The 12602-nt window shown below is 38.2% G+C and overlaps 1 protein-coding gene across 1 annotated transcript in view; it reads left to right on the top strand.

Annotated features, from left to right (window-relative positions):
• The first annotated feature begins 3898 nt into the window (after window positions 1-3898).
• Window positions 3899-12602, top strand: part of pepd (peptidase D) — a 28126-nt gene continuing 19422 nt past the window's right edge. Inside the window, exons 1-4 of the mRNA XM_028436851.1 lie at window positions 3899-3992; window positions 10979-11162; window positions 11261-11388; window positions 11856-11919. Coding sequence (XP_028292652.1) covers window positions 3976-3992; window positions 10979-11162; window positions 11261-11388; window positions 11856-11919 — 393 coding nt within the window. The 5' untranslated portion in view covers window positions 3899-3975. The remainder of the gene's footprint in view (window positions 3993-10978; window positions 11163-11260; window positions 11389-11855; window positions 11920-12602) is intronic.

Below are 12602 nucleotides of genomic sequence, written 5' to 3'. Positions count from 1 at the left end.
CAATTAAGAGATATAAATATTCGTTATTTGTAGCACCCCCTAGTGGCCTACATCATTCAAATTTGGCGCATACCCTCACAGTCACATGCCAACTAAGGATCTCAGATTTGGTGTTGTTAGCATTTATTTTGACCGAGATATGCGCCAGTTTGCATTTTTATAGCTAGCTAGAAAACTTTACTCGTTAATAATTTGCGCATAATTTACCCGAAAAAACTCATAGGGTTAACAGGAGATTACGTCCAACTGAAGACTCTACGTGCCAAGTTTCACGCTGATTGGACAAAACCCCAAGAAGGAGTTCGAAAAAGTAGGTTTTCCAGTTTTTGCTGCGAGAAAAGTTCAGGCGAAAATGGGCGTGGCCTAGCCAAGGTGATTCAGAGCTATACAAGGAATCTTTGGATATGAAGGTTTTAAATTTGCAACAAACGGTGTGGGAGTTATTGGCCAAAACGCGTGGACCTTTGTTATAGCGCCACCTGCTGGCGAACATTTGTGAATTTTTGCGTCCGCGTATGCTTACATACCCAGTTCCCTGGCCCCGCGGGCTTGGCCCCCTAACTAGAACTGCAAGCAGTTGTGAAAGGGGGCCAAGCCTTCCCGCGCAACTCTGCCCCCAGGTTTCGCCCAGTCCTTGGAAGTACGTCACGAAGGATGACGGGCTCGTGGCGAGCGTCAGGACACAGGTCAACGTGTCATTTGCTGTGAACAGGTGAATATGAAGTTTTGGAAGATGTGATTTAAAGTGTGAAAGTTACAGGCCAAAATGCATTTGCACCCATTATAGCGCCACCTAGTGGTGCACTTTTTGGTATGGGTGATCTGTGTGCTCTTCTATAGTTACCCTGTAAATTTCACAGCCCTCAATATATTACTTCAGCTGAAATAAAGGTTTGTTTATTTATGTTATGTAGTAATAAGCCACGCCCACTTTGACCAATCGCGATTCACTTTGAGATACGGTCCCAGGAGCGACCCAAGGTCATACCCACCAAATTTGGTAAAAATCAGTTATGCCATTTACGAAATATAAATTTCTCATAATTGCAGTCCCCCCTAGAGGCCTTAGTTATTCAAATTTGGCTCATACCCCCACAATCTCATGGCAACCAAGGATCTCAGAATTGGTGGTGTTAGCAAATATTTTGACCAAGATATGCAACAGTTTGCCTTTTAATAGCTAGCTAGAAAAGTTTACTCGTTAATATTTATACTATATAATATAATACAAAATGTTTTTGCTGAACTGTAGAACAGGTCCAAATGAAGACTCTACATGCCAAGTTTCACGCTGATTGGACAAAACCCCAAAGAAGAATTTGAAAAAGTAGGTTTTTGATATATCGTGACTTACAAAGAGCAATGTGCTGTGGGAGTAGGCGTGGCCTATGTCAGAAGATGCGACTTTATGTATGAAACATGTGGATATGAAGCTTTTAAAGATGTGAATTAAATTGTGAAAGTTAAAGGCCAAAATGTTTTTGAAATTATAGCGCCACCGAGTGGTGCACTTTTTGGTATGGGTGATCTGTGTGCTCTTATATAGTTACCCTCTAAATTTCACTGCCCTCAACATAAAAATTCAGCAGAAATAAATGTTTGTTTATTCATGTCTTATGATGTAATAAGCCACGCCCACTTTGACCAATCGCGAATAACTAATAAGATATCGCCTCAGGAGGGACCCAAGATCACACCCTCCAAATTTGGTAAAAATTGGTCGTGCCATTTAAGACATATAAATATTTGTTATTTGTAGAGCCCCCTAGTGGCCTACATCATTCAAATTTGGCGCGTTTCCTCACAGTCACATGCCAACTAAGGATCTCAGATTTGGTGTTGTTAGCATTTATTTTGACCGAGATATGCGCCAGTTCACATATTTATTGCTTGCTAGAAAACTTTACTCGTTAATAATTTGCACATAATTTACCAGAACAAACTCATTTAGTTAACTGTATATCACGTTCAAATGAAGACTCTACGTGCCAAGTTTCACGCTGATTGGACAAAACCCCAAGGAGGATTTCGAAAAAGTAGGTTTTTCAATTTTTGCAATTTTGCTCCAAGAAAAGTTAGGTGGAAATGGGCGTGGCCTAGCCCAGGTGATTCAGTGCTATTCAAGAAATCTGTGGATATGAAGGTTTTAAATTTGCAACAAACGGTGTGGGAGATATTGGCCAAAACGCGTTGACCTTTGTTATAGCGCCACCTGCTGGCGGACATATGTGAATTTTTGCGTCCAAGGTCCCCTGGGGGTTTGGACCCAACCACCAAAGGGCACCACCCTACCTTGCACGGTTTAGCCTGCAGCACCACTTTTACCCAAGGAAAAATAATAATAATAATAAAAATCTTTGCGATTACAATAGGGTTCCTAGCACCGCTGGTCCTAGGAACCGCGTATGCTTACATACGCGGTTCCCTGGCCCCGCGGGCTTGGCCCCCTAAATATAATAATAATAATTAAAATCCTTACGATTACAATAGGGTTCCTTGCACCGCTGGTCCTAGGAACCTCGTATGCTTACATTGTGTGTGTGTGTGTGTGTGTGTGTGTGTGTGTGTGTGTGTGTGTGTGTGTGTGTGTGTGTGACAACAGAAACGCTACAGTTTCATTTTACCAAACGGGGCACTACTCTTTCTTTAGCTCATAATGTTCAACGTTAATTAAAGGTATCCAAACAAAAAGTCTCTACGCATTATCCTGTAATTAATGAGAAAATTGTTTATTGGCGCACTATATTGAATGCGCATTGAAACAAAAACACTGTTGAGCTCGATTTTCAACCAATCAGCATTGAGAATGTTAGTAGGTCACAGCCAAAATCAAGGCAATATCACTACGTATATGTAAACATGGAGGAGAGTTAGCAGCTCAGCTTCACCTGATTGCGACGATCAAGCTCGATTAACATCTGTGAAGGACATTCTTCATGTCGGAAAAGATGGTGGGGACGAACCGCAGCCCTTCACTGAATTCCGATGGGAAAAAACACTCAAGCAATGTGCGAAAGAATGGCTCGAAACGTCGGACACTACGGAGCTAGCTACTGCTAATCAACATGCTGGACAAACCGTTCTCTGATGTCCCAACAAAGTACGGGTTTCACCCGGCCTGCTATTAGTGTTTTATAACTGGAGACCCAGCAAAGCCAGAGAAAGCAGGAAAAGACAAAATATGTGAAGAGAATGTAGCACATATTATAGCACAAGACAAGTAAAAAGGACGAAATAAGATGAAATAGGTCATAAAAAGCAGAAGGGAACAAAGAAAAAGAAAAGAGAGAATCAATAAGTTGCCTTGGGTTGCATATAAATACAAGGAAATAAAGCAAAACATTTTCTACAGCAGTGTTCTCAAATGGGGGTACATGTACCCCTAGGGGTATGCAATGGCACTAAATTACTACTTGATAGAAAGAGAGTAGAAAATTAACAAATAAAGTGTCAATCTTGTTTGTGCCCTAGGCGTGAGATGACTGGAATTTATTAAAACTATAGAAAGTGTTTTTCAACTCTGAGGTCAGGACTCCATGTGGGGTCACCTCAAATTTGTGAAAAATGAAAATATATCGTTTTTTAAATGTTTTAATATTCTTTTTTTTTATTTTTTTTATTTTTTTCTTGATATCAAAATGGGGTCACAATCCAAAAAAAGGTTGGGAACCATGCACTCAATACAGTTTCTTTCCACTTATTTTCAAAATGAGATTTTTTTTTTTTTTTTTAAATGTGTATCACTCATTCATTCCATCATTATGCTTTAGTTTTAAAAAAATTTGTAGGCAAAATGTTGCAGTCTGACAAAGGAGGGACTTAGATTCAGAAATAAGAGAAAGGGGGTACTTACAGCTTATTTTACGGCTGAAGCTCTTGTTTCCTGGAGTTTTGAACGCAGCATCAACAGACGTGGGAGCAGCTAAAGTCACGTGATCCCAGTTCTCACATGACAGTGTGGATCGTGGTAGCATCATGGCTGCAGCACCAGAGTAAGTGTAGTTTACATTCACTGTAAAGCTTGAACTACAATTCTGAAAGTTTGCTTCAGTAGAATGTTTTTAAAATGTCGTCAGGTTAATGTGTGACACGTTATGGAGTATAACTGTGATACTGTACACGGACAGGTCTCTGTCAACTAGTACATTATAGGACGAGCTGCTCACTGTCTTATACACTAGTTGTACAATATTCTGATTTATTACGTCTTTCTCAAAAGCGATTTTATTTTGAATTTTGCATTCAGATTTGAAAAAGTCTTTGCACATAATACTTTCCACATTTTAAAGAAATCATTTCAGGTGTGTAGTTTCACTTTTTATCTCTGAAGATGGTTTTACTTTCTACTCGTGAGTAAATATTTCATTTAATATTTATATATTTGTGTGTGTATATATATATATATATATATGAAATGATTAGGTTTTTTTATTCAATTATAAATTAATTATGTCAGAATATTACAAGTTTAATTATTGTCAATCATTTAAAGATAATAGAAGGTCCTGCTTCATTCTTTTTGAAATACTTATCGTTAAAACATGTTCTCTCTTATGTTAACATTTAAATGTAAAATGTCCACCTTCTAACCACTGTCAATGATTAAACATGTTAGGCTTTTTAATTACTGGAGAGCTCTGCTTGGCTGTGTACAGTGTATCAGAAAACTGATCAACAACAGATACTATATGTCATTGAAAATTAAAAATGAATAAAAACAATAATGACATTAAGTAATCCCTTTTGTCAGTACATTAGAGTTCAGAGGACTGGAAAACCTCCTGAAACCAGATCCAAATACAACATACAAGTATGATAATATATTGGTCTGGATTGGTTTTTATTGGGATAGAAATTGAGCGTTTTATTGCAAACTGGATTTACTAATGGTGTGCTGCAACTTTACTGGTTTTGCAATTGCAATTTAATCTGATTATGGTCATCTTAATAAAAATAGCAAAACACCCCTTATGTGGAGAACCTCGTGATTGAACTTTATGTTGAATTCATTTGCATATTATACACATTTAGAAAGTGAAAGTACATGATGATATTAAAGTAGGGCTGGGCAAAAAAAATAGATTTATCAAATTTGTAGATAAAATCGGATTTTTATTTTGTTTTTATATTTATATTTTTTTATTTTTCCCACCACAGTTTTTCCGGACTTTTTCGTGTTCCGTCCTTGTGGATTACCGTCGTGCGATGCCACAGGCATGTTTAAGATAAGATAAGATAAGATAATCCTTTATTGATCTCACAATGGAGAAATTCACTTGTTACATTTGACATAAGATCACTCAGGGTGTGCAGAATATACAAGAAATGTGCAGACAGTTAAATAGTAAAAAGAGGTATCTTATGTACAGTAGGTAAAGGCAAACATCTTGAGGGGATGTTTACTTTTTTATTAGCACTACGCTGAGATGCTCAGGGAAAAGTTTATTAATTTTTTAATTGTAATGTTATATGTTATAAAATATGTAGTTATCTAATTATTTTAATCAGAAAATTGAAGCTACTGTGAAGTTGATGTTGCACTTTAGCTTAAACTTGGGTTAAAGCTTGTAGACTAGCATAGTTGGTGTAATGAGTGTATTTTTCTTGTTAATAATTAACAAATTGAACTGTGTCCCCACCAACATGATGCACTTCTACTAAACAGACAGATTTTTATCATGTCAAGATAAAACTATTCTAGGTTCTGCAGCGTAATCTTTAGTTATTGCTATGATTGATGTTTCATTCAACAGGTGATCCAATTACAATGTTATGCAGTGCAATAGCAAACCTTTGCCCACCACAATAAGATAGTTTAATCAGTAACTCACTAAGTTACATTGATGCACCTCTCTGCTTCTCAGGTCCAGGGTTCTCAGTGTCTGACCACGTGTCAAGTATGGGTCCCACACCCTCGGCTAATGCCAGGGGTGTAACACCACATTTTGGGCTCTGGGTACAAACCATCTTGTTAGGCCCCTAAGTTGTAATAAATTCACTTTTTTTTTTCGTCCAGAAACTATTCTTATATAAGCCTTCTTTTTCACAATAACTTACATGTTCCCAACCTTTTTTGGGTCGTGACCCCATTTTCATATCATAATTGTCCAGCGACCCCAGAGACATTTTTTTTTTTAGAATTAGTGTTTTATCATGTTTATTTAAGTGTTACAAATACAGAGTAGCCAGTATTAGTGCACACAGTGACAAGGGCACCACGATAGATATTTTTATGCTGCATTTTATTTGAACTAGATTTATATTATATATATATATATATATATATATATATAATCAATAAGTTAAAGTATATGATACAGTTATTTGATATGTATTGTGTGTGATGTGTGTTTGAAAAATAATAATTCCAAAAAATTTAAAAATGGAATTTTAATTCACTTTTAAGTTTAAGTTTTTATTTATTTAATTTTTTATTTTTAACAATTACTAGACATTTAAACCCCATTTTAAATCCAGGCGACCCCACATGGGGTCCTGAACCCAAGGTTGAAAAAAAAAACTGCAATAACCTAATGACTCCATATCCATTGCTTGTATTTTATAAATCTGTTCTACTGTATTTTAGTGGTTTATTGAATATTGTTTGTGACGTACTTTTGCTATAATTTAGGGGCGGCTGGTAATATATATATATATATAATTTTTCTCTTCTGCTCCTCGGTGAAGCTGGTCGCATTCTTCTTTGTTCCCACTCTCCTCCCTATCTGTCCTGCTTGATTTGTCTGCTGTCTTCTGTCTTGTGAATCTACAGGAGACTTTCTCTGCATTTATCCAAAAACGGAAATTATGGAATTGGTCAGCTGGTCTCTTAGAGCTATTGACCAAATTTTTTCAACAAAAAGACCGAGCCGGGGTGAGCCTGCATGTCCAGACGGAATTTTTTCGGCCAGATACACGATGGATTCCTGAAATAAGCGAAAGGTTGTGTGTCTGTCCATGCTGTCCGTGGAGGACATCTACGTTATTGGGTTCATGGTAGCAGGGATGCTGCTGATTGGAGCTGGCAGTTTTTCTGATCTACCGCAAAGTCTGTGTTACGTTGGCAGCTGTTTTGGGAAGCCTACCAGTCATTTCTGAAGGATGGGGCAGAACAATCAACACTCTGACTCATACGATGAACAAACTCAAGTAAGCAGGAGGCTTACTTGAGTTTCGATCTTGGAGAAGCTGAATGCTCGGCTGACGGTTTGAGCCCCCCCCTCCACTCCCCTTATTGCCACCTGGACTTTCTGTCTTCTGAACCAGATCTACCAAGGTCGTCACGTGTCGAATCTTTATTTTCATGAGACAGTTGACATGCATGTAAATTTTTTATTGCTTTGTCACATTATACAGATTGTAGCTTTTGTAAGAAATATTAACCGCTTGGCCACTGCATCAGCTGTCAGCTCTCGATTCTCATCTCCACATAACGTTTCCCTAAATTTAAACAAGGAAGAGCACTCTCCATGACTATTTTTGTTCATAAATTACTCTAACAACTTTTTTCGAACAATCTGTGGAGGCAAATTTCAGCATCCTGCATTTACAGTGAAAAAAAAATGACTGTTTTCGGTCATATCACCGGCTGCTGTGCTAAAAAGACACAGCCCTCTGTCTCCAAATCCCTGCTTCCGATTGGTCAATCCCACACATGTGGGAGCAGGGAGGGGAGGGGCCATTTCTACAAGCATGATTCAGTTTTGCTACAGACGTCTCGCAAAATGTGTTGCAAAACTCAAGCAGTGCAGATTCACACTAGAAAAGTAGTTTGTGCATCTGTAGCGTCAGGTTCAAGAAATTGTAACCGGAGAGTTGTTGTAAATGATCATTTACACAAGTAATTAAAAAACGTGAATAAATGTTGGATTACAAGTTTGCAGATGTAACTTTATGTGTAAATATCAGTCTCTAAATTGTTTCCCATCATTTGTGACATTCAATTTATTTCACGTATGTGAATTCTTTATACACAAGCTGACATCACTTTTTACAACTTCACATCACATTCTACAAGCTCTCACATTTTGCAACATATCTACCTTCATATGTATCTCCCACTCCTTGTCACATCCACATACAGGTTGTACCATTTGCACTGTTTTAAAGGAGGTGGTAGCTAGGGTGTTTGGGTATAAAGGAGGGATTGACCTGCGCTTTGAGTGTTCATGATAAAGCTCTATATAAAATCCAATGCATTATTAGGGGGCCAAGCTTGTGTATATGTAAGCATATGCGGTTCCTAGGACCAGCGGTGCTAGGAACCCTATTGTAAGCGTAAGGATTATTGTTATAGTTACATTTTATTTTTCTCTCGGTAAAAGTGGTGCTGCAGGCTAAACCATGCAAGGGAGTGCGGTGCCTTTTGGTGGGTGGGTCCAGACCCCCCAGCTTACCTTGGACGCAAAAACTCACATGTCTGCCAACAGGTGGCGCTATAACCAAGATCAACATGTTTTGGTCTATAACATATTTTGGTATGTCGCACATTCAAAAACTTCATATCCACAGATTCCCTGAATAGCACTGAATCAGCTGGGCTAAGCCACGCCCAGTTCTACCTAAACTTTTGACGGAGCAAAAACTGGAAAACCTACTTTTTCAAACTCCTCCTTGGGATTTTGTCCTATCAGCGTGAAACTTGGCACGTAGAGTCTTCAGTTGGACCTGATCTGAAGTTGAGCAAAGAATTTTGTTCGCTCAAAAGATGCGCTAATTATTAACGAATAAATTGTTCTGGCTAGCTATTAAAACAAGAAGTGTTGCATATCTCGGTCAACAACACCAAATATGATGTCCTTGGTTGGCATGTGACTTTGGGGGTCTGAGCCAAATTTGAATAATTTAGGCCACTAGGGGACGCTGCAAATATGGGATATTTATATCTCTTAAATGGCAAGACCGATTTTTACCAAATTAGGTGGGTATGACCTTGGGTTGCTCCTGAGGCCATCTCTCAATGTTATTTGTGATTGGTCACAGTGGGCGTGGCTTATTACAACATAACATATAAATAAACATTTATTTCAGCTGAATTATTATGTTGAGGGCTGTGAAATGTACAGGGTAGATATAGAAGACCACACAGACCACCCATACCAAAAATTGTGCCACTAGGTGGCGCTATAATTGCAAACACATTTTGGCCTCTAACATTCACATCTTCATAAACTTATCCACGTAGGGAATATCCACATATTCCCTACATAGTCGCATCTTCTGACATAGGCCACGCCCAATCCCACAGCATATTGCTCTTTGTAAGTCACTACACATCAGAAACCTACTTTTTCGAATTCCTCCTTGGGGTTTTGTCCTATTAGCGTGAAACTTGGCACGTAGAGTCTTCAGTTGGACCTGATCTAAAGTTGATAAAATTATTTTTTTTGCTCTAAATATGCATGAATAATTACTGAGTACAGTTTTCTAGCTAGCTATAAAAATGCACAACTGTTGCATATCTTGGTCAAAATGAATGCTAAGAACACCAAATTTGAGATCCTTGGCTAGCATGTGACTGTGGGGATATGAGCCAAATTTGAATAATTTAGGCCTCTAGGGGGCACTGCAATTATGATGAATTCATATCTCTTAAATGGCTAGACTGATTTTTTTTTAATTATTATAATTATTATTATTTTTATTAAATTTGGTGGGTATGACCTTGGGTCGCTCCTGGGGCCGTATCTCGAAGTTAATTGCGATTGGTCAAAGTGGGCGTGGCTTATTACAACATAAACAACAAACATTTAATTCAGCTGAAATATTCTGTTTTGGGCTGTGAAATTTACAGGGTATACATAGCAGAGCACACAGACCACCCATACCAAAAGGTGTGCCACTAGGTGGCGCTATAACAGGTGCAAACGCATCTTGGCCTGTAACTTTTACATTTTCAATCACATCTTCCAAAACTTCATATCCACCTGTTCACTGCAAATGGCATGCTTGCCTGTGTCCTGACGCTCACCACAAGCCCATCATCCTTTGTGACGTACTTCCATAGGTGGCGCAAAACCTGGGGGCCGAGTCGCGTGTGAAAGCTTGGCCCCCTTTCATAACTGCTTGCAGTTCTAGTTATTATTATTATTATTATTATTGTTATTAAAAAAATATGCCAACATGTTTCAGCCTAACAGACAACAAAATGGCTGCCAAGCTGTTACCTTTAAAGGTTCATCTTCTTTAGTGGATTTTTATGGCAGTTGGCAAACAACCTTTAAAGGTCACATGATTAGTAAAGTTGTTGCATGATAAAGTGAAAGGTTACACAATTTATAAAATGTAAAGCAGTCCATTCCGTCATGTTTAATGTAGGGGTGCACCGATTGCAATTTTCTGGCCGATCACCAATTTTTGAAAAGCCTGACCTGCCGATACCAATTTTGGCTGATCCCTGTCAGTCATCTCACAGCAGAAGAGGACAGTGGCTGACTTTATGACTAAATTTAAGACCGATCGCCGATCCCCCAAAGTCAGGGAAATCAGCACTGATCGATCGGTGCATTCTTAGTTTAAATACATGAAACACATCTGTATTAAAATCACTTCACACTGGATTCTTAAAAAAGAGGAAATGAAGGCCCAGAAAAGCTACAAAAGGAGAGAAGTCCAGTTCCCCTTTTCAATTAAAACAACATAATTTCCAGGTCTAAAAGGTCAACAGGACTTCTCTCTTGTGTAACCTTTTGCTTTATCATGTGACTATTAATCATGTGACCTGTTGAGAACCTTTAAAGGAAGCAGCTGACAGCCGTGTTGTAACTGCCCTGATGAAGGCCTGTAATGTGTTTTATAACTCTCGGTTACTTATTTGCATTGTCAGCTTTTGAAAGATCAATGCTATATTTATTATGTTAAATAATTGACAGGGTTTCAATCCTTTTCATGACATTTTAGATTTTGTCTCTATTCTCCAAACATCCAATTAAGAAACTTTAGACTCCATTCCTGAGATCATTTGTGTTTGTCCTGTCAGGCCTGTCTTCTGGCTGGGTAACGACACTCTGAGAGTGTCCGCTGCCCTTTTTGCTGAGAACCGTCAACGGCTGTGCCAGGGGCTGAGAGCCAAAGATGGAGTCGTGCCAAAGTCTGTGGTGGTGCTGCAGGGTGGAGAGCAGAACCAGAGATACTGTACTGACACAGACCTTGTGTTCAGGCAGGTCGGTCACCAATGCTTATTAGTGTTTTTCATCTTCTCCCAACGTGTTCAGTTGAAGGATAGAATAATGCTGTTATTTTATGGCTGGTGGTAAAACAGGAGTCTTTCTTCCACTGGACTTTTGGAGTGACTGAGTCCGACTGTTATGGAGCCATTGATGTGGACTCTGGGAAATCCTACCTTTTTGTTCCCAAACTGCCTGAAAGCTATGCTACTTGGATGGGAGAGTGAGTCCCATTAATCTTCTTCAAATAAACTGTTTGTGTGCAGTTTATTTGTTTAGAGTTTTGAAGGTCATTTTATAATCATAAAATTATTTAGCGACATATCTGACACCAATTCAAAAGCCTCTACTTGTATCCTTCTACACTTGGCTGTAAATTGTTTTAAAAAAAATAGTGGATTGCTAGAATTTATAATTCCTCGAGCGAATGTTTACCACAATTTGCTTATTTTTGCTTAAGTTGTTTCTATGTCCTAGATATTGAAATACACTACATGATTCATGTTTATTGTAATTGCAAATCTTTATTGCTGGCCAAACAATATATTTCCTCTTGATCATTGTCCTTAATGCCTTACTTTAACAGTAGTTTGTATAACTCACTTGATTTTGTAGAACTACATTTTTTGACTTTTGAAATTCTCATTTTTGACAGTTTGAAGTAATTTTTTATTTTGAATCTGTTGACAGGATCTTTTCTACGGAGCACTTCAGGAAGAAGTATGCTGTGGATGTGGTGCAGTACACCTGTGATGTGAGTGTGTGATGGAGGGGTTTTAGGTTTGTAAGTGGCTTTAGTTTATACTTTAGATGTCTTGTAGCAATGGCGTGAATCAGGGTGTGCAGTTTTAGAGGACAATGAGAAATGTCCAAGGTTAGCTTGAATGATTTTAAAAACCTTGAAGCAAGAAGCTAATTTTGTTCTTCCTGCCTGTTTTGAAAATTGTCATTGTTCATAATGTTAAGTGAGGCGTCTTTTTTTAATGATTCAAAGCACATGTGTCAAGCTCAAGGCTCAAGGGCCAAATCCGACCCTTTAGAACATCCAATGTGGCCTGCAGGAGAAAGGTAAAATGAATGAGAAAACAATAATCATTATGTAAATGACCAAATAATTCAGCTGTAGATGGCTCGGTCCCTCCAAAGTCACAAATTCAGTGGAACTCAACAATATTTGCATGGGGTTTTGGGTGCCTCTATCACACAGATGCAGTCATTTTTAACCGCAAATTGCCAAATAACTTTTTCTAAAATCCGGCAATTTCTAACAAGCAATCCCACAAGGTGTCTCGAAATTACACAAAAAGTTGTCACAAAATTGAGAAACTTTGAAGAGAAGATCTTACATGGATTGATTTCCTTCAGTTATTGCTTAGATATTGGCAGTGCTTTACATAGTGTGTAATTTCATTTATACGTGTAAGTGAAAATTATGGC

Source organism: Gouania willdenowi, chromosome 3 (assembly GCF_900634775.1).
Source record: "Gouania willdenowi chromosome 3, fGouWil2.1, whole genome shotgun sequence".
NCBI lineage: Eukaryota > Metazoa > Chordata > Actinopteri > Blenniiformes > Gobiesocidae > Gouania > Gouania willdenowi.
The sequence above is the reverse complement of the archived record's forward strand: the minus strand, read 5'-3'. Positions and strand labels throughout refer to the sequence as shown.